Here is a 20563-nt window from a genome sequence, read left to right as displayed (position 1 = left end):
GTCATTCCATGAGCTACAAACAAGAAGCCGCCTTCAACAGAAAAGACTGTATCAGTTTAATGGAAAAGACTGTCATTGGTTAAACTAAGTCAGTCCCAAAATACTAAGTAAAACAATATTCTTCCAATTCTTCCCACTTCCCAAAATCTCAAGTGATTTGCTGGCTTGTATCAGCACTAGTGTGGCCAACAGGACCAGGACAGCGACCATCCCCCTGTACTGGGCACTGGTGAGGCCAAATCTCAAATCCTGCGTTCAGTTTTGGGCCCCTCAGTACAGAAAAGACATTGAGGTGCTGGAGAGAGTTCAGAGAATGGCAATGAAGCTGGTGAAGGGTCTGGAGCACAAGTGTGATGAGGAGCAGCTGAGGGAACTGGGGCTGTTCAGCCTGGAGAAAAGGAGGCTGAGGGGAGACCTTATCACTGTCTAAAACTACCTGAAAGGAGGTTGGAGCATGGAGGGGGTTGGTCTCTTCTCCCAAGTAACAAAGGGTTGTCAGGCTTTGAAATAGGCTGCCCTGGGAAGTAGCTGAGTCACCATCCCTCAAGATGTTTAAAAGATGTGAAGATGTGGTGCTTAGGGACATGGTTTAGAGTCCAACAGTTGGACTCAATGATCTTAAAGGTCTTTTCCAATCAAAATAATCCTATGATCATTACAGAAACTTAAAATAACTCTCCTAGTAACAAGCTGAGTCTTTAAAATATTACAGGACTCACACAAAACAATAATTTAAATGTTCAAAGTAGAATCTTTCCTGAATCAAAGTAATTGAGCATAAATAATAAATTGGTTTTAGAAGCCTTGATAACATTACAGAATTTAAACACGGGAAATAAAATACATTAAAAGAAACCAGAAGACTGAATATTTGGCAGAGTTTACTCACTGATTCTTAAAAATAGAATATGAACAAAAGTATCTGCCATTCAAAACCAAGTATTTTTAGATGTGCATATAATTGTAGTTATTCATTCTCATTCTTAATTGTGGTGCTTACGAAAACCTGTCCTCCATTTAATCTGATACAAGGTGCACAAATTCATGAACACAGCACTTTCTCTCTTCAAGGCTCTTTCAGTTATAGCATCACAGAGTGGTTTGGGTTGGAAGGGACCTTAAAGGCACCTTAAAGTTTCAACTCCGTGCCACGGACAGAGACACCTTCCACTAGACCAGGTTGCTCAAAGCCACATTCAGCCTGGCCTTGAACATTTCCAGGGATGGGTGTGTGGCAGTTGCAGACACCCCAATGAGATCCGGAGCTTTCAATAGGGCAGTTGATGGCTCTTCCATACCTTCTGTGCCCCACTGTGCCCGTCCTCACATACACACCTCGGCTGGTGCCAACACTCATGTCTCCCCACCAGCCCAGGGCATGGTGACTCCTCACATTCACCTTCCCCAGACAGGGGAGCGGGAGGAGTAAGATCCTCAGCCAGTGAGGCATCCTAGGCCCAGAGAAGCTTATGGACCTTGCTCAGAATGACCACAGCCAGACCCAATCATGCTATAAAATGGGGCCCCTGACAACGACCCCCTTTGAGTGGTCTTCTCAGAGCAGTGGAACTGTGAAACGACACCTCCCCTTAGATCAGGGACACTGTCTAAAACAGCCCACACCTCCTCCTTGGTAAGTGATTATTTCTCCTAGATATATCCTCAAGTGAGTCCTTGCCTCCCACCCCCAAGGAATTATTTCTCCTGGGTACCCTAGGGAGAGAGAGAGAGAGAGAGAGAAAGATTTCTCTTGGAGTGAGTGCTGCATGCCATGGATCATCATTCTTGTATGGTTGTACAATAATAACATCCCCAACTCGTAAATTGAACCTGTAGTTGATTAAACGTTGTCAGAGTGATGACTGATTTTGGATTACCGCCCCACACTTTGCATTGGTTTCTCCCACTTGGTCTTGGTCTGTCAATTTGGTTTCAGTTTTGGTTCCAAGTTGAAGTTGGCTTAAGCTTATTATCTGCTTAGAGCCATTTTATGGTACCTCTGTGACAAGAGGGTATCCACAGCTTCCCTGGACAAACTGATAAACATTTCTTCCTTATATGTAATCTAAATCTAACCTCTTTCAGTTCAAAGGCATCACTCCTTGTCCTATCATTACATGTCCTTGTAAAAAGTCCCTCTCCGGCTTTCTTATAGGTCCCCTTCAGGTACTGGAAGGCTGTCATAAAGTCTCCCCAGAGTCTTCTCTTCTCCAGGATGAACAACCCCAGCTCTCTTAGCCTGTCCTCATAGGAGAGCTGCTCCAGCCCTCTGATCATCGTGACCCCCCTCTGGACTTGCTTCAACAGGCCCATGTCCTTCTCATGTTGAGGATCTCAGAGCTGACCGTAGTACTCCAGGTGGCATCTCACCAGAGCAGAACAGAGCGGCAGAATCACCTCCCTCGACCTGCTGGGCATGTCTCTCTTGATGCTGCCCAAGACACAGTTGGCTTTCTGGGCCACAAAAGCACATTGCTCTGTTACGCTGAGCTTCTCATCAACTAACACCCACAAGTCCTTCTCCTCAGGGCTGCTCTCAATCCATTCTCCATCCAGACTGTATTTGTCCTTGGGACTGCCCTGACCCATGTGCAGGACCTTGCACTTGGTTTTGTTGAACTTCATGAGGTTTGCACGGGCACACCTCTCAAGCCCGTCAAGGTCCCTGTGGATGGCATCACTTTCCTCCGGTGTGTCAACCACACCACACAGCTTGGTGTCATCAGCAAACTGGCTGACGGTACATTCAGTCCCACTGTCCACGTCCATGTTAAACAGTGCTGATCCTAGTACTGACCTCTGCAGAATGCTACTCGTCACTGGTCTCCACTTGGACAATGAGCTGTTGATCACAACTCTTGAGTGTGATCATCCAGTTAACTCCTTATCCACCAGGCACACAATGGGTGGTTCTTCATTCTCCCTGTCCTTCGCCTTCTGCAACTTGAGCAGTGTGACTAGAGCACTTGCCAGCAAAGACTGAGGCAAAAAGCTCATTGAGTATCTCAGCCTTCTCCATATCCCAGGTAACCAGGTTCCCCATTTTCTTCTGGAGAGGACCCACATCTTCCCTAGTCCTCCTTTTGTCACTGACATACCTGTAGAAACTTTTCTTGTTGCCCTTGATGTCCCTGGACAGATTTAATTCTCTAGGGGCTTCAGCTTTCCTAACCTGACCCCTGGCTGCTTGGACAATTCCTCTGTACTCCTCCCAGGCCACCTGTCCTCACTTCTACCCTCTGTAGGCTTCCTTTGTGTGTCTGAGTTTGTCCAGGAGCCTCTTGTTCATCCATAGAGGCCTCCTGGTGTTTCTACCTGAATTCCTCTTTGTTGGGATGCATCACTCCTGTGCTTGGAAGACATGATCCTTGAATATTAATTTACAATATTGCAAGACTAAATTTTAAACAGCTCAGTGTAATTCCAAAACCCTGTGTGATGTTTCTCAAACAATGCAGGTGAAGGGTGTTTATTAATTCCCTTCTAAGCACACAGGATATTCCTAAGTGAGCTCATCCAGCCTCATCTACCACAGCAATTACAAATACATTTTAGCAAACGAAGCCCCAGCATACCACAGATCTCAATATCAAAAGATATTAAAGCACAACACAGCAAATCCAGCTAGCTTCCAACCCACAACAATAAAATGAATAAATACATTCTAGTTGTTCTGAGAACTATAAGCAAAACAAATATTCAGAAATGTTAGCAATAATGAAAAGGAGAACAATAAAGCTATAAAAAGCTAAAAATAACGCACAAAACTATTCAAAAGGGATTCTGTCAGTCAGGTGAGTGACAGGTTTATAGAAACAGGCAAATGGAAGTCTAGTTTTAAAATAAATATTTCAAAATTATTCAAAAGTCCTTTGACGAAAAGGCACTGTAGAAATTTACGGATGAAGAATCCTTTAATCATTACATAGGAATTTTGATTTTCAAATTTGTATACATATTTTCTGTCAAACTGTTTGTATGCATAAATATTAAGTTATATATATATACTTATATATATATACACACATAAATACTAACCTGTTTATGTTTTCATAATCAAATTTACATTTATCATAAATACACAAACAAATCAAGAGACAAAGTGAAGATATTGTGGGGAAAAAATAACCTCCTTTTTCCTTGGTCACCAATTTTTTCAGTTTCTTCTTTAAAACCATTCACAGACTAAACATAACTGATGTTAATGTAGATAATTACACCCAGGACCAGCATTTGTCATACGTATGATATGTGACAGTGGTTCTAAAATGATGTAGCTGCCAGATGCAGAGATTCTGTATCGAGATAACCAAATACTACCAAGTATTCTTCAGATAATAAATATCCTAAGCAGTTCAGTTTTAGACCAATGACTATTTTATCCAGTGTCAATATGGACAGAAATGAATTCTGTTACCTAATCAGTGATTCTCATTACCTGGAATGGCTTCATGGGCTGTCAAAACCACACTTATAATAGGATTTTTAGCTCCTGAAACCTGTTCAGTCTCCTTAGTTGATGGAGTTTTCTCTGTTTTCTGCACTCGGGGCTTCTTTGGAGTTTTTTCTCGCTCATCTTCCTTCCTGTCAAGGTCAACGTCAGAATCATTACCTAAAGAGCAAACATCAAAAAGAATGTAACTATGTACAAAAGAAATGCAGGTAACACAGTGTCTAACACTACTAGAAAGAACTAGGAGAAAATTAATGCTGTTGTAGAAAGAAATACATCTTATCAAAACAATACATGCTGCATGAGTCCCTAGAGAGGAATTGGTTTTCCTTTGTTTAATAAAAACAGTGTGATACTTATACAAATGAAGAAAATAGGTAACAAAAGAAAGAAAAAAAAAAAAAACACACAACAAAATTTTTAAAAAAATGAAACTTCAGAAACATTTGTGTTTCTAAATTATCTGGACATTATTGTAGATTTTTGTGGAAATTCCACAAATGTTTTAGAATTTCTGATGATTTCACCATTAATGAAAAATATATTTTTCTCTTTCCCATGACTTTAGGATTATTTCTCCTAGTATTAGATTCATAATCCATTTTATATACTGGAAAGTCCTCCAATAGTCTCTCTGGATTAGGCTTTCTTCCCCCACTGTTACTCAGAATCTATGGTCAGAAACATACTTTTCTTTTTCAATGGAGATTCAAGAAGAATTAAGGTTCAAAACAGTTCCTTGGTTCAGCTTAACTCCTCACAGAATCACAGAATGTCAGGGATTGGAAGGGACCTCGAAAGATCATCCAGTCCAATCCTCCTGCCAGAGCAGGAACACCCAGATGAGGTTACACAGGAAGGTTTGAATGTCTCGAAGAAGTTTCTTCTCAAATTTAAGTGGAACCTCTTGTGTTCCAGTTTGTACCCACTACCCCTTGTCCTGTCATTGGTTGTCACCAAGAAGAGGCTGGCTTCATCCTCCTGACACTCACCCTTTATATATTGATAAACATTAATTAGGTCACCCCTCAGTCTCCTCTTCTCCAAGCTCAAGAGACCCAGCTCCCTCAGCCATTCCTCTTAAGGGAGATGCTCCACTCCCTTCAGCATCTCTGTTGCCCTGCACTGGACTCTCTCTCTGTCCTTCTGGAACTGAGGGGCCCAGAACTGGACACAATATTCCAGATGTGGTCTCACCAGGGCAGAGGGAAAGGAGAACCTCTCTCGACGTACTGACCACCCCACTTCTAATCCACCCCAGGACACCACTGGCCTTCCTGGCCACAAGGGCCCAGTGCTGGCTCATGGTCATCCTGCTGTCCACCAGGACCCCCAGGTCCCTTTCCCCTAAACTGCTCTCTAATAGGTCATTCCCCAACTTATACTGGAACCTGGGGTTGTTCCTGCCCAGATGTAAGACTCTACACTTTCCCTTGTTATATTTCATTAAAGTTTTCCCTACCCAAACATGGCATGTAACTGACATGTAACTCTTCATTTTGAAGACCTGCACTTCTAAATTATCCCCTATCTGTTGCTGTTCATAATGTCTTCAGCCTCTTAAATCAAATAACTTTTGGACCTGTTAACTAGAAAGAAACACAAGAGTTGTATTCAAAGCACTCATCTGAAATAAGAATGAATAAGCAGTAATCAGCTAAGTTGTTCCTTGAAGCTATTTCTTACTTAGAGCAAATGAGGAATTCCTTACTGAAATTCTAAAAAATAAAAATAAAATGCTTATATATAAAGAATTAGCATAAAGAGTAAAAACATAAAAACAGAGGGTTGCAAGTTTATAGCAACAAATTTTCTTTATATTAGATGAAGGGGTAGAAAATGCAGCCAGAGAAAATATTCTTGGCAAATTAAGGCATTATGCAAACATTCCGGAGGTAATGAGTAAGGGAAGCAAAAACTGATTGAAGAAAGAAAATTACAAATGAACCCTGTGAATTTTAGATTTTTTATTTCTGAATATAAAGCAGCTGACACAATCTTCAGAATAAGCCGTTCAATGTATATTCATAACGTGCTGTAGCTGCTCTACTGAGATAGGGAAACGGTATATAAATAAAAACCAGTAACAACAGAGCTGTACGGTGTCTAGAGTTGTTTATGACACCCAAATAGCAAAAGCAGTGCAAAGATACCGTACATGGAAACGTCTGTGTTTTAATTTCAGTGATGTTCTGTTAACACGCAGCTGAGATTCAAAGAAATCTGTATCCCATGCTCTTCCCTTAATGGAACAAGGGGTTAAAAAGTGCTGGTCAGCCCTTAAAAAATAAGGGGCACAAGCACAAACTGAAGTAGCATAGTTAGGACTGACCATGTAACTAACCTGATTCCCCGAAAATAAGCCCTAGCATGATTTTTCGGTATTTTTGAGGACACTCCAAATAGAAGCCCTACTCCAAAAATAAGCCCTAGTTACAGTTCATTTAAAAAGTCAATTTAAATAGTGTCCAGGCAGCTATATATGTAAAAAAGTGATAAGTTTTAGAGCAAAAATTAGTATAAGACCCTGTCTTATTTTCAGGGAAACAGGGTAGCACATGGATAAACTGCAAGCTCTTTATTAAATACAAAATCAGAAGAGAAAAAGGTATGTAGGAATTAGTTTCAATTTCTCAGGCATACTGAGGCAGAAATGCATCTACTGACACTTGTTAATGACTTGACGCTAATCTGTAAAACTGAAATTCATATTTGCATCTAGGATGAGGAATAACTACCTAACGAACTGAATTCAAACAGTTAGCAAGCTGTCTTTCTATGGAGTCCCATTAGAAATGTTTTCGCTTGAGCTTCTAGTTTCTAGATTATAGGAAATCATGCTCTGCCTTGAGAGGCCCCAGCTTTTCAGTGCCTGCTGATGATTTCTTCAATTTTATTAGATAATTTCCTTAATACATGCCTTTTCTCAGCTACCTTTTTCTCTGTAGGTTTCTAGGATTTTGGAAAATATTGCTGCTTTATAGGTATAAAAGGTCTCATTATGTCCCCATTTAACTCTTTAATAGAGTTGTAAATTATTGATTGATATTGAAATCAAGTAATTCTAACACTGACATTTCATAGCCATACTTTAAATGGGCTATTTGAATTTAAGGAAATATCCCATTTGACCAGAAACTGCCTGCGCAGTGTGTCCTTCTGGTGGGATGAACAGGGCAGGAGGAAACAAACATGTTTTTCCAATTTTCCTTTATGAAACAGCCTCCATTAGTTTATTATCAATAATTAAATGAATCATCATAAATTTCACAGTAGGACCAGGAAACCAATAGAAGAAAGTCTTCTCATAAAGAATCAGAATACCCAAATAATGTAAACTGCTTATTAAACTGTGTCTTCCTGAGGCTGTTTCACATACTGTTAAACAAATGCAGAAATTAATTGGGTTAATTACCCTATTTTTGCTCAGTAGATTGTATCCATTAGTGATAGGTCGGGGGGGCAAAGCTTTGTTATACATTTGGACAAAACTCCAAGTCATTTTTGGTGTGTTTTAACTAACAAAATTCCATAACCATAGTTTAAAGGGAAAGCTGTGATCAGGACAAAAGAATTTCTCATTTTCCTCGGGAACACGTAACAAATTCTGATAGGGATATGGACAGAATCCAAGCACCACACTCCTGAATCCATTTACCAACCATTAAAAGTATGAGTTAGTCAGTTTAATTCTATGCAAATTTCGTTAACGTAAAAAAGCCCACACACAGAGAACATTCAACTGATTTACGGATCATGTATTTTCAATTAGTGCTGAATAATTGTATGAATATTCCCAACACTCACATGAAATGAAATTAAAAAAGTCTCTTCTCTACAGAGTGGTCATGTTCTGATACTTAAATGTGAAAATGTATTTACTAATCTGATGCATGTTGATAGCAATACCCCCATTCTTCTACTTTCCAAGAGAAACAAGCATCTTCTAGAAGCAATTTTTTGGTGAGGAGCTGGGGCTGCACACATTCCCAGTACTTTTTGTTACAAACACTAATTATTCCATAGTCTATGTGTAACCTGAATGGAACTTCCAAACAAAACCAAACCAACACACTCCATCAAAACAGCAAAACAAAAAAAATCTTAACTCTCAATGACAGTCGCTTTCTTCCTGAACTCTCTACACCAAAATAACCTGAATGAGAAGTCATGCTTTATGAAAGCATAAAGAGGGAGCCAAAAGCATGTTTTAATGAAAAATAAGTGCTTCAACGGGGCTCAAACTGCCTTTCCATAATATGGGACCATCTGACTAGTAGTTTAGTTGACTTCCTGGAAAAATAATTAGTTAACTGTTACCAATGTGGATTAGAGAGTCAAAATAAGTGTCTCGTTTCTCACAACTAGGACAGTTCACCCGTTACCATTCTTGTTGTAATATAAAGGAACAGCCATGATTTTAAGGAGATTTAGGAGCAAATGGAATATATGCAACTTTAGACAAAGTGCTTCACTTTGCATCTCCCTCTCTAAGCAGCCAGCGCTTTGTCAGCTGGCACTTCAGTCCAAGAGAGGATGAACTGACCTCCCATACACAGCGATGGGCGTTTTCAATGCCCACTTGTTTGTGCCAGAAATACAATGTCATGCCAGCGCCTCCTAACACATTTAAGGAATGGTTGTGTCTGTGTTGATGAGTAAAGCTGCTGTCAGCTCAGAATGAATCACTGCTTACAGAGTCCTGGCAAACTCAATCGTTCGCCTGTCCCATGATTATATTTGAGTCATTAATTGCAGTCACTGCTCTCTGCATTTGTAATTGGATGTATGACATTTTGCAGGTACAGTTACACATCCCTAATTGGCACGTTTTTAAACTACTCTTCATTCAGATTATTGGGGGTTTTTTATCCCTTAAAAGATGCTGGTATTTCATAGTAGGAAGAGAGTAGCTTGGGGAAAAAAAACAAAAATTAAATTGGCCATTCAAAATGAACATATGAAATTGCTTCTCCTGCAGAGATTGAAATACTATTCACAGAAATAATTCATTTAAGTTATAATCCAGCTGATGGCAAAACCATTTTAAACTAAGGCCAAAAGTGCCATCTTTAAGAAATATGCAAGCTTCTAATTCACTAGGAACGCATGGTTCGCCCCAAAGAAGAGAATCTGGGCTGTTCACTGCTGTAACAACCCAAATCTCATTCCCAACCATCAAATGTCCTCAAATCTGCCAGAGATTCAGATATGCTGCAGAGTGGGAGAGGGATTGTGGTTAAAATAATCACCTCTTTCTCTGTCTCTCAAAACAAGGGAATTTAGAGGCAGCTGCTGGGGAACGGATCCAATCCAGCAACAGCCAGAATCCCTCAAGTCATCTCATCCCAGCGGCAGGGGCTGCAGCAGCTCCGGTTTCTGGCTGGGAGCAGATAGAGAGAACACACACAGAAGAATCTCAACTTGTCTAGCTTTGGTTTAGGATGAAAAGAATGGATGGCAGTGCCTCCAGCCAGCCAGATCCACACCATTAGCCAAAACCTTCACAGAATCACAGAATGTCAGGAATTGGAAGGGATCTCAAAAGAACATCCAGTCCAATGCCCCTGACGGAGCAGGAACACCCAGATAAGGTTAAACAGGAAGGTGTCCAAATGGGTTTGAATGTCTCCAGAGAAGGAGACTCCACAACCCCCCTGGGCAGCCTGTTCCAGGCTCTGGCACCCTCACTGTGAAGAAGTTTCTCCTCTAATTTAAGTGGAACCTCTTGTGTTCCAGTTTGAACCTGTTACCCCTTGTCTTACCATTGGTTGTCACAGAGAAGAGCCTGGCTCCATCCTCCTGACACTCACCCTTTGTATATTTATAAATATTAATGAGGTCACCCCTCAGTCTCCTCCAGCTCCAGAGCCCCAGCTCCCTCAGCCTTTCCTCACATGGGAGATGCTCCACTCCCTTCAGCATCTTTGTTACCCTGCGCTGGACCCTCTCCAGCAGTTCCCTGTCCTGCTGGAACTGAGGGGCCCAGAACTGGACACAATATTCCAGATGTGGCCTCACCAGGGCAGAGTAGAGGGGCAGGAGAACCTCTCCTAACCTACTAACCACCCCCTTCTAATCCACTCCAGGTACCATTGGCCTTCCAGGCCACAAGGGCCCAGTGCTGGCTCATGGTCATCCTGCTGTCCCCAAGGGCCCCCAGGTCCCTTTCCCCTACACTGCTCTCTAAAAGATCATTCCCCAATTCCATTTGGCTTAACCAAATAAAAACAAAAATAGGAATATACACAGCTCTGCTTAAATCACAGCAACTTTTTTCGGCAAATCAGCCCACTATTAAAATAAAAACAAAAATTATTAAGCATGTTCATGGGGGATTTGTAAGCACAATGGACTTTTTTGAATTCTGTAAAAAAATAACACCCTTTTTTCTTGCTGTTTTAGTGAACAGGCCCACAAGGGAAGGCAATCCTGATGCACAAAGGGATTCAATGAGATGCACGAAGGATGTCAGTAACCAGTAAGGCTGAAAGAGCGGGAGAACTGGCAGTGAGACGCTGACCTCTGAGAGGTCAATGAGACAACTAATCGCACAAGCAAAGATCAGCAGACACCTCTTACATCCACCAATTATTCCTCTGACCAACACTTACTGAAGTTTCAGTGCCATTTTATAGTGATTTATTTACTGTAATTTTAAATGTCCAATATGGTATGCATAACAACACTTCCCTTGTGGATCTATAGAAGACAGCAAAACATTTTATTACTCAAAAACCTGTTCTAATATTTCAACTTCAGCTCAATACATACATTATGTTTCTCTCAATAGAGAATATCCCACAGAGTATCAATATATGACTTTTCAATATTTGTATGTTTAGCATATTTTAGCAATAGCTAAAACATTAGTGTGTTATCAGCATTATTTGGTCATATATCTAAAACACTGCATCATATGAGCTGCTTCAAGGAAAATTAATCCCATCCCAGCCAGACCAAGTGCAAAATGAAAACATACTTGTTATTCAGATGTCTGTACAGTGTTAAACTTGCAAGAAATTAAAAACATAAGGAATAAACAAATACTACAGAAAAAAAAAAATCACAGATGCATAACAAAACCAAATGAAAGTATTTTCAAGTTCAAAAAACATGGATTAAAGGGGGGAAAAAGCCCCACCCCATATGTACTAAATGACCCTGAGCGTCTCTTCCAACTGAAATGATTCTATGTTCTATTATGTGAGATGTCAAATACTAAGGGAAAAGAACTTGTAGTCACAGCTCTTTCTGATTTTTAGCCATCTACTCTGGAATGAGAGAGAAGATATTGTAACTCTGGAAGTTACTCAATAAAATTTCCTATCTTCCTTTCAGAACTTCACCAAAGAAGTAATCTCATCAAATGAGAAGTTTTGGTACCTCTTCTCTCATATAGACCACAATAAGTGTGATTTCAAGAAGTTTTTGTCTCAGGGATAGTTTACTCTCAAAAATGCTGGTATCAACCACATCTGCTCAAGTAACTGAAACATTGTTTGAACATAATACACACAAGAAAACCACACGTACAAATAAAAATGTGGTGTAATACTTGCACTAGTATGTGCTGAGACAACTACACCACTATCTGTGGTGTGATGACAATGAAGCTACAGAATAACCAGTAAATGACGACTCCAAAGACAGTCAGTCATTCACATGAAGTTTTGTATAATACACAAGGGGAGTTTGGCATTATCTTTTATGCAGTAAAACAAGCATTCCAGAAAAGCAGCCTTCAAACCTATCAAAAAAACAGAGTAGAATTCATGTTTTCCAAGTCACAAGATAGAATCATCTCTACAGGATCATCCTTCCTCACCTGTGTGTGATACGTACCTATGTGGCCCACACCACTTCTCACTGGGTAACTATAAAGCTCTTTGTGAGAAACAGAACAGTTGATTATGCAAAGGAAGCATTTCAGGGAGTTTTGGACAATTAGTGCAATCAACAATCTGACCTTTTCAAAGAAAATTTAAAATACCTTGTCTAACTTTATTCTCAGTTTCACTTCAACATGCTTTTTATGTTAAAATAAACACACATAATTCAATTCCATTTAAAATTAACACCGGGGATTACGAGCTGGTACCATCAGGTTAAATCATGGAAACACACTGTTTCACAACATTCTTCATATATTCTTGTGGGATATTTTCTTACCTCCATCTCCTTCTTCCTCTCCCTCGTTTAAAACAATGATGCAGATGTGCTTCCTCAGCTGGCGTGTGTTGGAGAACTTCCGATTGCATTTCCTACATTCCAAGCTGCCTGGTGAGACTTCAGCCGGTTCTGGACCTTCTTCTGTCCCAGGAGGAGTTTCTTCACTTGGAACAGAGTTATTTTCTGCCACATCTTCATCCACAGAAAATTTCTTGGTAGACCCTTTTGGTCTGCCCCTTTTCCTCTTCACTACAAGAAGCTCTAGAAAAGAAAGTTCAACTTAAAAGAAGCCATATTAAATTCCACAGCTAACTAGCTAATATCTATCTGATCTTTGAAAAAATAGGAATATTCGATGAAGTTTGAGTCTCTCTATCCCTAAGTTTATAAAAAGGTTATATTCACACAAACTTATTTTTAAGCAATGGTATTTGTCGACATTTCTGCTTGCTGTAACACAATAACATTTGTGTTACTGAGATGGGCAGATGTCAAAGTGCCACAGTTTTACAGAAATTACACTGTAAGCCATCTTTTAAATTGTTGTATAACTGTATCTGCATACATATTCTACAAAGTTGCTCTGCTGTGTTCTGACAGTCTACAAAAACCCACAACTTTAATTTAAGTCACTCTCAAATACACTGTTTAAACACTGAGATATATTCAGATAAAAACAATTTATCTTTCAAACCCAAAAGCTCATTCTCCTTTTAATAAATTGAACAATTACTCTCTAATAATTCCCATGGTTCTTTATCATTTGCACTTTCAAGCCAAAAGTTGGTATAAAAGACTTTTGGCAACAAAAAAAAAAAAAATCCAGAGGCCATACAAAAAATGTCTCCTTAATGAGTATTTCAAGTAATTAAAATCAGAAGTCATCCACAAATCTTAATAACTACAACGTAACTTTACATTTCCATATTTGTGTAGAGAAAACACTGATAAAAATGAGATGTAATGAACACAGAAATGTATAACAAGAGAAAAAATTGTGTCGTCACTGCTGTAGTTACTTCCAAAGCCAACTCCCCACCATCACAGATGTAACCATTGAAGATTCACCAAACCAATGAGATCCCAAGAAAATGTTTAGTAAAAAGCAGATACTCAGAGGAAAGGGGAAATTTTCCAGATAGCGACCAGGTTCTTCCAGGAGATTTCATCACAGCTATAAATTACTTCCATCTGATACATTAATAAAATGAAAAGCATCAGTCACCATCCTTCTTGCTAATCTCGGGGGTTGTCTGCTTGGAGTCCTTATATTGTGCTTCTTGAGGAGTTACCCCATTGTTATTATACACACATTTCAGTTATTAACTTTAAATGTGCTCTTCTGCAAGGAACTGTCATTTCACAGACAGCAAAGCCTTTAAATGATCTTTTTAAGTCTGAGCAGACATCTGGTGGAGTATCAGACGTACTATGTTTATCTGCAGAAGAATATGTAGTTCGCTAAAGAAAACTCAGTGTGCATCAAAACGAGTGTGCCTGATGGTGTATGGAGAAACAGGACAGAGTCAGGCATCTTCCAGCCTTTAGGATTCATTTTATCTAACATTAGATACTTGAGCTCTCAGATTAGTTAATATTTGTCTTCTATATTGAAGGAACAGAGAAACTACTCTCCAGAGTGCAGTTCAGATCTCATAAAGCCTGAATTGCCTCTGGATCTCAAGGTGACCAAGATCTCTCAATTTAGGAATTTTCAGTTACACGCAGTGAATTCCAGCTTTGAGAATTAGAAGGCAAGAGAGCTTGATACAATCATCGTAATTGCAAAAAAAACCCTGGAGCATAATATGAATTAAAATGTGCTAGTGAAACAGAGCAGGTATGAAGCACCTGTCAAGCCATCAGCTTCGTAATATCAAAGACTAAGGACTGGCACACACACAAAAAAATGCCAAGAACTCTGGTTTTAAGGTCCAGAAAAAAAACAAGCAAACTTAATTGTCGTGCATGTTTCAGCTTACGATGGTCACAGCAAAGAAGTCCCTTAAAGTTGGTTTTTTTCCACCAAATATTTCCAAATCTTGAGACTTGTGCAAAAATACAAAACAAAATTATTTTCCTTAGAAATTCGTAAGTTTAATACTGGTTTGGGTTTTTTGTTTCAGTTTTGTTTGGGGTTTTTTTGCACGGCCTAGGTGGGAGAAGTATGAAATGTCTTGGTGGTTACAGGAGAGCAATGCCCATTAATTAAGTGACTATTGCAGTTCCAAAGGCTTGAAAGTATCTTGAGATTATTCAAGCTAAAACACTCGCAGTACTACTCATAAATTGTGCCTCTTATGAGAAACGTACAATTCTGCTTTTATTCCAGAAACTTTCACCAAAACCAGTGTGTATGTAGGATAAAGATCAAAAGCTGCCTAAAGCTTTTTATTTTTATTCATCAAGCCAATAGCCTACCTGGTAAAGTGAGACTGACAATGTAAAAGTCTGAAAAATCATGAAAGAATAGACTATTAAAAACAAACAAACAAAACAAAACACGCGCAAAATAGTTAACCCCCACACACAAAAAACCATGAATAATTTCCAAGTACGCATGCCGAAAGACCTTACTAAATTGGTTGACTTAGAGCACATGGAAAAATAAATGACCTCGAGGAATCTGAAGGGAAGATGATGCAAGAGAACTGGAGGTGGTGGTAGCATCTCATTAAAAACCTGTTCAACATTTCCCTTAATATACCAGACAAACAAAAAACACATAGAGAAACCACAGCTTTGAGTTAACCATGTAATTAATATCAAGTGAAAAAGAAAGCATTAAATCTTGTTATAGGAGTGATTGAGCACCTGTCTGCTTAAGTATAACATAATAAGAACAGTAAAAGCCTCATAAATAGGAAAAAATAAACACTTTCACATAACTTCTTGCTATCTTCCTTCAGCAGCATTCTGAATTTTTGTGCTACGGTGATAGTAGTTCTGTTAATTATCAGCCAAAAAGAGAGGGGTGATTTCAGTGCTCTCAAAATATCTCTTTGCTACAAATCATGTTATTCTGATATCCACCATCGCAGCAATCAGTATTTGGTGCCTTGAGTTAAATAAATTAACGTGCAATTAAAAACAAACAACATTTATCTTCATGGCAACCTGTAAAATGTCACAATTTGCCACCATATCAAACATAATTTGAGGAATACAGATGTGGATACCACTCAGGTTACTATAAAATAATTATATCCCAGGATTTGAAGAGTGAATGCAAGCGTCATATTCTCTGTGTATGATATTCTTTCCATCCTCTTACAATGCAATAATCAGATTATGCAACAACAATAAATTAAGTGTAATCAGGCAAAAGTGGTATGCTACTTATGGACTGTTTTAATGAAAATTTAATGAACAAAAAACTCCGGCACTTTCACATTTAGACACAAATTGCAACAAAACCTTGTATGCAAGTGGAAATACAAGAACTGCTCTTTAGAAGGTTGGTGGTAGATCCTCTTCTAGAGCCCACAAAATGGTAGTTCTTATCACTGTGACTACTAATGGTGTGGCAAGCGATACACAGAATGTGTAAACTTACACCTGTTTGCAAATGAGCTCACCAGCAGGAGAATTTACAGCAGTTCTCAAACTTTTTAAAAGGTTTGGTGGCAAGCACTGGGTAGCAACATGCACAGGAACAGCAGGACTCATATGGACAACTGATCCATCCCCAGAACTTTTGAGGCTTATGACAGTTATGTCATTTCCTTGCTCCTTGTTCTCCTCTTTCCTGGACCGAACATACCGCACGCTACTTTGAATTAGCAATGCCAGAATTAAGTTTATAACAATGCACATGACCAAAAAAATTCCAGCTGTCTCTACCCAGTTTGCCATTCATGCTGCATTGTACTCATCACTGCTCAAAGCAAAACCTAAATTAACAAACCACAGTAATTGAATAGTACATTGTCATTGCTCTATTAGCACTTAACCAAGTTGATCAGAAACATCATCATTAACAAGAAAAAAGAATATGCTGTTAAAAAAACAAAAGTATATATAAGTAGTATATATAATATAATATAATATAATATAATATAATATAATATAATATAATATAATATAATATAATATAATATAATATAATATAATATAATATAATATAATATAATATAATATAATATAATATAATATAATATAATATAATATAATATAATATAATATAATATAATATAATATAATATAATATAATATAATATAATATAATATAATATAACTTCATTTATTTCAAGGATGCTTAGTCAGAAACAGAAGTTTTAAACTGCTCATTAAAAATATTTTTAAAGATCCTGTTCCCTCAAGAACATCTTGTTTCTGGGGACTTTTACACTCATCATAGACTCACTGTACCAAATCTGTACATTGACAGGTATTGGATGTGCAATGGCAATATTCAAGGAAGACATCTTGTGCTATGCTATATAATTCTATAAGCAAAGACATAAAAAAAGCACTTCAAAAGGAGAATAATGAGGTAAACTATGTAAGTCTATTTTTGTACTGTTCCTTTATAGGAATTATACACATAAGCTTCTCCAAATCAGTCCATTTAATAATCAATTGTCTTAGAAATGTTCAGAACATGATTAGCACAGAAAATTTCAATTTATGAGGCCTTCATGCAGAAGAATTATATTTAATTAATCCCTTTATGTTTAGCTATGCCAAACATACATAGATATATATATAAAAATCAAATTCTACTGCAGTCTGCAATAGCTCTCACAAATTACTTGCCTGAGATCATGCTACATAACACCAGAGGTCCACAACCAGACCTCCAGAGCACCAGGGCCTAGACATTTTTAACGTTGTTTTTTTTTTTTTTTTAAATAAAGTTGAACAAAAGTAAGCATAAAACTAAAATAGCAATGACTTCACTCTTGAGTATTTTTAAACTCTTCACAGATCACGTAGATCCTGGCACAGCAGCACTGTGGATTCTGCCAGGCTTGATGACCCTCAGTATAGTGTTTGCCCAGAAAACAAGCTTTACCAAAATTGCTTCACTAAAGGACAACTCTTAAAGGGTAGAATTTTCTGAAGTTACTTTATTACGTACAGGAAAATGCAAGAAACTGTTAAGACTATACACCGTAAGAATATAATGGATTTTTCTCTTCTGGTTTTCTACCCCTCAGCCTTAAACCAATCCCATGTATAACTCAATTTACACATGTACAAAACATCTTCAATACACCATTTTAATGTTGTAATGGGGCAAATATTTATGACTCTGAAGGAGGAGGAGACAAGTGATCCCTATCAAATGGCCCTTGAATCCAAACCTGTGTAAGTAGCTCAACACAGTGAGCTGTAGCATGAGGCAAACAAGAAGTTTGTCAGAAGACATCAAGCACTTGTGCAAGTGTTCACCTAAACATCCTGAGCAAGTTTTAACAGCTAAATACATTATGCAACATGAAATCTTCCTCAAATGTCAGTATTAAAAGTTTACATATTATTTAAGCAATTACAACTGTATTTGGTTTTATTCAGAATCTTACGCACAAAGTGAAATACAGATATATGCAAATAAATCTCATCCACAGCCTTATATTGTTACTGTGATGTACATATACTATGGCACGTAGGAACACCTCTTACTCCCCAAAGGCTGAATTTATGCTCTAGTTGCATCCTTTGTGTTCAAGTGAGGATAAGGCTGATTCATATGCCACATTTTTAAGTTATCTTAATGAATTAAACTCCTTGGAGAAAATTATGACACCCAGACACTAATTTTATTCCAGGTTTAATGATCAATAGATCAGGCCTGGAGACCGTGCTGCAGAAAGTGCATATCTCATAATGCAGACATAGCCTAAAACAAACAATCCATTACAGAATAGTACCATGAATAGATGACGTTAGAGCTACCCATGCTGTCCCTCAAACCATTGCCAATCTGACTAAGTAAAAAAAAAAAAAAAAAAGAGAGTTTTGACAAGCACTTTGAAGGAGATAAGGGTCATTATAAAAAGTTATGAATGGAAACCCTATGCAAAAATAGAGTTATGTGTGACTACAGTTAATCAGTATACATCTGTCATTTCCCAAATACAGATGCCACATTCCAGTGCCGGACAAAATGTGACCTATGCATAATTTGTATAACAGCAACATCTGCCCAGTACCTGTGGTTCCATTTGTTAAAAAAATTCTAACATCATCCCACCAAAACGATTCAAATCAACTCTAAAAATATCATGACCTAACTATGGGGAAGGGGTGTGACTAAATAAAATTCAGCAGAGAGCACCACCAATAAAATAACATTAGAGTAACAAACACATATTACTTGCCTTACATTTTACTTTTCATAGTACTTACAAAATAATTAATGTATTACTCAGGCAGAACAGAGAGCTGCATTAACAACTCAGGATTCACTCACTCACACCAGTTCTGGGGCAGCTACAGAGCTTACCAATAGCTGGAAGAAAAACTGTGCTTTCAAAGGACAAAAAGATGTTCATCTATCAGCCAACGAGAACTAAAAGGAAGCTGTAATTTTTACTACTGTCATTCATCAATCACTTCTTTCAGTGACAATATTCAATTACTACAAAGAAGGGTCCACTGAGAAAAAATTGTATATTATAAGCTTTTTAAAGTTTTATCTGCTGCAGATTCCATAACAGGAGGGAAAAAATTGATGCCTTGAAATAAGAACTCCTCAAATTCCTATATTCAACTATGAAATACCCTTTATTTTTTAAACAGAACACAGGAAATAACTGAATAGGACTTCAGACCACCCTCTTCTCCAATCAATCTGTGTGATGGCAAAGAAATATTAAAGTATGTCTATAACACAAGCTGAAATCTATGTCAAAGTAATTTACCTTGACATCCTTACTGGCAACAGATGGCAAAGAGTTTGGCTACATAATCTGAAAAAGGTGGCACCATATGACCATAGCAGACAATGAAAAGTATTCACCAAGAATAATGAAAAGGTAACTTATGAATATGTAACTTATGAATGTTATATTTTGCATAATTAGATTTGCAAAGTTATTTTCCTAAAGGCTGCATATGTCTAATTTCTGCTGCTTCAGATCACAACAGTAATTACATACTATTCTCATAAATGTATAATGCACATTTGACAAGATGCAACACAGAAAGGACAGACAGTCCCTGACACAAATGCAAAAAGGAGTTCACAAAAGAGCCTTTTTACTGAAAGGAATAAGAACCTTAGATAGTACCAGTCTCACTGTGCTCAGAAATACAGTTTAGTGAAGGGCTAACAAGAAAAAAAGATTTAAGAAAGAAGCATTCTTTATGTCTGTACAATTAAAATAAAATTAGAATGGCATTTTGGAACTTGATGTGGATCTGATATTTATTTATCATCTTCTGATGCACTGTTTATTTTAGGCATTGTGTGAAATAATAATATGGTGCAATTTCTCCTCACCAGCCGTCTGAGGAGACAGCAGCTACAGTTGAATACTATATAACTGTAATTAGAATTATCTTCTTATGGTGAAGAAGTTAATATAGCTACTGAATTACTGCTGGTAAATAAATGAATAAATACCATATCCATATGTTAAAATTATTTTTTAAAAAATCTAAGTATGATACTTGAGTGTTTTTCATTCATAAGCACATGCTTTTTAATATCTAGAAATCATAATTATTATGAAATCCTAGTAGTTGTGTTAAATAAGAGGTTTAGCAACAACATAAATCCATTGCTCAGTAAGGGTCTAAAAGAAGATATAATTATCAAGACTGAATTATTTTGAACCCATTGCTAACATTACAAAGAACTGCAATCATAATCAGTTAAAAATGGAATGAATGTAACTTCTTCCACTGCAGAGTAAAATCGTTCTGTAGAACTAATTCAAAGTTTGACCAGCAGATTTATTTTTTCCCTAGTGCCAGTATCACAGCACA

The 20563-nt window shown here is 37.9% G+C and overlaps 1 protein-coding gene across 2 annotated transcripts in view; it reads right to left on the bottom strand.

Annotated features, from left to right (window-relative positions):
* ZFAT (zinc finger and AT-hook domain containing) overlaps nucleotides 1-20563 on the bottom strand; it is a 91427-nt gene that overhangs the window by 60332 nt on the left and 10532 nt on the right. Inside the window, exons 3-5 of one of the 2 annotated variants that reach the window (XM_082045824.1) lie at nucleotides 15047-15076; nucleotides 12626-12886; nucleotides 4439-4612 (exon numbers count right to left, since the gene is read on the bottom strand). In XM_082045824.1, coding sequence (XP_081901950.1) covers nucleotides 4439-4612; nucleotides 12626-12886; nucleotides 15047-15076 — 465 coding nt within the window. The remainder of the gene's footprint in view (nucleotides 1-4438; nucleotides 4613-12625; nucleotides 12887-15046; nucleotides 15077-20563) is intronic. The other variant, XM_082045825.1, reaches the window with a different exon arrangement.

This window comes from Streptopelia decaocto (assembly GCF_964273445.1).
Source record: "Streptopelia decaocto genome assembly, chromosome: 2".
In the NCBI taxonomy this organism is placed as follows: Eukaryota; Metazoa; Chordata; class Aves; order Columbiformes; family Columbidae; genus Streptopelia; species Streptopelia decaocto.
The sequence above is the reverse complement of the archived record's forward strand: the minus strand, read 5'-3'. Positions and strand labels throughout refer to the sequence as shown.